The sequence below is a fragment of the Plasmodium berghei genome (assembly GCF_900002375.2).
Source record: "Plasmodium berghei ANKA genome assembly, chromosome: 13".
Classification (NCBI taxonomy): Eukaryota; Apicomplexa; class Aconoidasida; order Haemosporida; family Plasmodiidae; genus Plasmodium; species Plasmodium berghei.
The window spans coordinates 451126-456268 of NC_036171.2; the positions used below are offsets into that span (position 1 = coordinate 451126).

Below are 5143 nucleotides of genomic sequence, written 5' to 3' on the forward strand. Positions count from 1 at the left end.
CAAACATATATAGTTCATAATGAAATAATTGTGAACAAAATTGATAAATCAAACCTTCAAAAAAAAAAATATTTATACATATATTACAATAATGAGAAAAATCAATCTCTATATAAACACAATTTAAACAAGGGAAATATCATAAATCTTTTTTAAGAATAATTCATATGGAAAAATTATTAATGACAGAATATAAATGTAATGCTATTATATATCGTTTTTTTTCTTTATATATATGTGTGTGATCGTATAAACATTTCTCAAATCTAAGTCAACTTAGCTATGAGATTATATAAACCCTCGGCAATTTGATTATTTTTCCAAATAGTCTGCAATGTGGTTCATTGGTGTTAATTTAAAAAAAAATGTAGCATAAACAGAGATTTATAAGCATGTAGATACTTATATTCATTACTTGTATATTCTATTGTTTAATATTTTCATCATTTTATCGACTTTATTTTCATTTTTTGTATTTTGGCTTGCTAAATGCATATGTATATAATCCAAATAAAAATAGCAAGCCCCGTGGATATTTATTATATAGGAAATATAAAAATTTTCAATGCATATAAAAAATAATATAAAATATTTTTTCATCCTTAAAAGATATATAAATAGCGAACTTTAATAAATGAAATAAAAAATTATATACATTATTATTTATATTATTTTATTTAAATTATTTTAATTTATTTTACAAAATGTATTATCATTTCAAAATTTTTTTTATTTTATTTCTTAAATAACAATGAAATGTTAAATTGTTTTTTTTCATTTTTTATTTTGTATATGGTATTTCGTTTTTTTTAATGTTTACCACGAAAATAAACATTATTTTTTTTTTATAAAATTGAAGGATTTTTTTTATTTAAATCAATTTCAATCATATTATATATATTACATAAATATATCATCTCTTTATTTATAAAATACAATTAATATACTTTTATGTTCCATTTCTGTAGTTTGTTAATTTTTATATATATTTTTTCTTTTATACGCAAAGAGACATATTTTGAGTTATTTTTGAAATTGCCAACTTTTTAACATATTATAGTATAGTGTTTTTTCATGAGCTTTCAAAGTTTTGCTAATTGAAACCAAAAACTATATCCTATTTTTATATATAATTCATAAATATATAAAATCTTTATTATCATAAGTATATATGCATAAAATATTTTTATCACTTCATGTATAAACACTTCTTTTTATAGTAATTAAAATGCGTGCGAAAATATCGTTAATTTTTTTTTTCTAAATTTTTCAATTTCCTAAGTTAAAAAGATAATTTTACATTTTGCGTTTAATTTATATTCAAATTGTAGAATATATATATTTATATTTATGAACAATTTAATATCCATAGGATAAATAGTTAAGCACAATTGCATAGATTTATGCCCATTTTGCAGACAATTATTAAAAATAAAATATATTCAATAAAAGATACATATGTATTAAAAGCATACTAGGTGCAAAACTTAATAATAACCAGAACAAAGTAGAGACATAAAAATAAGCGTATATACAAAGAATATCTTTATAAACGCACAAAAAAGAAACTAAAACACATATATATATATATATACAAAATAGAGAAATACGATAAACAAAATGAAAGGTTTTAATAATTTTCAAAATCGATCAAATAATAATTATCAGAGCTATGGTGGAGGCTCACATGGAAATCATCAAGGCTATCATTCAGGAAGACAAAATCATGGAAATAATTCGGGTTATAATAATAATTCAAACACACTTGGAAAAAATTTAAATCCAATTGATTGGACTAATATTAAATTAGTACCATTTGAAAAAAATTTTTATAAAGAACACGATGATATTCGTAAATTGTCATCAAAAGAGGTAAAAGAAATCAGAGATAAGCATAGAATTACTATATTAGGTGGCGATAATATACCAAATCCTGTTGAATTAATTAATAAAGTTGGTTTTCCTGATTATGTATTAAAATCTTTAAGAAATAATAATATTGTTTCTCCTACCCCTATACAAATACAAGGTTGGCCTATAGCTTTATCAGGTAAAGATATGATTGGTAAAGCTGAAACGGGTAGTGGTAAAACGCTTGCTTTTATTTTACCTGCATTCGTTCATATATTAGCTCAACCAAGTTTAAAACATGGGGATGGACCAATTGTTTTAGTATTAGCACCTACTAGAGAATTAGCTGAACAAATCAGACAAGAATGTATTAAATTTTCAGTAGAATCTAAAATTAGAAATACTTGTGCATATGGTGGAGTGCCAAAAGGTGGACAAATTTATGCCTTAAGACAAGGCGTACATATCTTAATTGCTTGTCCAGGACGTTTAATTGATTTATTAGAACAAAATGCAACTAATTTAAGAAGAGTTACATACTTAGTTTTAGATGAAGCTGATAAAATGTTAGATATGGGTTTTGAAATGCAAATTAGAAAAATTGTTGAACAAATTAGGCCAGATAGACAAACATTAATGTGGTCCGCTACTTGGCCAAAAGAAGTACAATCACTAGCTAGAGATTTGTGTAAAGATCAACCAATACATGTAAATGTTGGTTCGCTAACTTTAACAGCATGCCGTAGAATTAAACAAGAAATTTATCTTATTGAGGTAATTCATCTATTATTATGCAATTAAAAAAATATTTTTTTTAGCTAGCTAATTCAATGCTTAATTCAAAAAAATTAGAAAAAATTATGACTTGTTAATAAAATTAATTATATACCCATACACACACATATATTGCATGTGCGCATTTTAACGCCTTTTTAGGCTTTTGCAACAATTATTTTTTTTTACATTGTTTCATTTTATTCCTAATTTTTATATATTGATGTAATTTGCATGTTAACATATATTTGCACATTTATGAAGGATGATGTTTTCTTCAAATATTAGTGATATATTTAATATTTTTATGTTATTCTCATTATTTTTTATGTAATTAAATGTTTTGTTATTTTTAGTTGATTTATTATTATTTTATAGCAATTTTTTCACTGCTTTCCGAATTTGGGATGTTTTGATAAGATTGCCCCTAGTGTGCATCGACTTATTAACATCTCATGCATAACTGTTTTTGTTTTGTTAATACTTATATGCATATATAATTGCTACATATATATGATATATACCATATAGCTTATGTTTATCCTCATCCATTTCTATGCCGAAGTTCATATAATAAGGAGCAGAATAGCAAGTCATTGCAAATTTATAAGTGATAAAAAGGTTTTTCTAATTAAAGTATTTTCTATTTTTAGCCAATCACATTTGCCCAACCATGATAAAATATTTTTGTCCAAACATGTGTGGATCCCTTTTTAATTAATTATTATTTTTTTTCTTTCGTGATGTATATGCATTTACGTATATATTTTATTGTATCCCATTTTTATTTTTATTTATGAATTATTTCACACGAATAATCAATAAAAGGGGTATAAAAAAATGAGAATTTAATAATATTCATGGGGATGTATATATCTTTTTATAAAAAGAAAGAAAATGGCAAGATTGTTGGAAAATAAAAAATTAATATAAGAGAAACCCCAAATTAAATAGTTATTTGTTTTGAAGTCCTATCACTTTAAATTTGCAATGAGGTTAGTTATAATATTTTTGATTCGCCATGATTTAATTCAAATAAAGACGAAAACAAAAATATAATCCTTATTATATGTTAGAAGGGAGCAATCTCGCATACATATATCTGCATGCTCTCATTTTTTTATATGCTTATATTTTTTTCATATTACACAGTTCATGCATGTTCCTCATATAGAGTTCTTTGTTAAGTTTTATTCATATATATATTATTTTATTTATTGGCAATTTCTATGCATCTTTATTTTTTCTTTAGGAACATGAAAAATTGGGAAATCTAAAATCATTACTACAAAGAATATTCAAGGAAAATGATAGGATAATTGTTTTTGTGGAAACAAAAAGAAGTAATATAAAAAGAAACATCATAATTTTTAATGAATAAATTAATTTTCCCGATAACATATATCTATTATATAATATCAATTTAAATATATGCATGCGATATAATATTTCTCATATATGGTGTACATATTTTATTATGCATTTTTTAGGCGCTGATTTTATAACAAAGGCTTTACGATTAGAGGGAATGCCAGCATTATGTATACATGGAGATAAAAAACAAGATGAAAGAAGATGGGTTTTAAATGATTTTAAAACAGGAAAAAGCCCAATTTTAATAGCAACAGATGTTGCATCAAGAGGTCTTGATATTAAAAATGTAAAATTTGTAATAAATTATGATTTTCCTAATCAAATTGAAGATTATGTTCACAGAATTGGTAGAACAGGAAGAGCAGGCGCGCATGGTGCCTCTTTTACATTTTTAACATCTGATAAGTATAGATTAGCTAAAGAATTAGTTAAAATATTAAGAGAATCTGAACAACCTATACCACCACAATTAGAAAAAATATCATTTTCAACGGGTAACAGTCAAAGAAGAAACCCTTATTATAGTTCTGGACGTTCAGGATACAATTCTAACAATATTCCAGTAAGAGGCGGAAATAAATATTACTAACTTTTAGTGTTTAGTTTTCTATATTATATAGGAGATGATATAGTCAAAATTTATTCATAAATCTTTTATCTTAATAATATTTATAACGCCATCAACAAATATAAAATATTTAAAATCATAGCCAATTATAAGAATATCCAATATTTCACTATCCCATATATATATTTATATAGTTTGTTTATAAACATTTATGTTTAATATTTACGAAATTCATGCTAAATTTTTTATATTTTAGTTAAATATGTTAAATGCATGTATATTTATATATGCATATATTTGTGGTATACAATAATACGCAGTTTTATGTATTTTTATGTTTTAATATTATATTTTTTAAATATTTTATAATATAAAAATTACTTTAAAAATAATATATTTTTTTCTTTTTTTGGGTTATAATTTATGTTTAATTATATATAATATCCATATGAATATATAATAATACTATTTGTTATTCATTATTTTCCTTTACCATTTTGTATTTCTCACAATATATAAAACAAACTGTAAGTATCATATCTTTTTCAAATTATATTTGGAAATCATTCAAAACAT

At 23.2% G+C, this 5143-nt stretch overlaps 1 protein-coding gene across 1 annotated transcript; it reads left to right on the forward strand.

Moving 5' to 3' along the window:
• Window positions 1-1620: 1620 nt before the first annotated feature.
• Window positions 1621-4588, forward strand: PBANKA_1309700 (ATP-dependent RNA helicase DDX5, putative; the record flags this gene model as incomplete). The annotated part of the gene is made up of 3 exons (XM_034566677.1): window positions 1621-2625; window positions 3878-3968; window positions 4116-4588. 3 exons carry the CDS (start codon window positions 1621-1623, stop codon window positions 4586-4588), a joined length of 1569 nt encoding a protein of 522 aa, XP_034423250.1.
• Window positions 4589-5143: the final 555 nt, after the last annotated feature.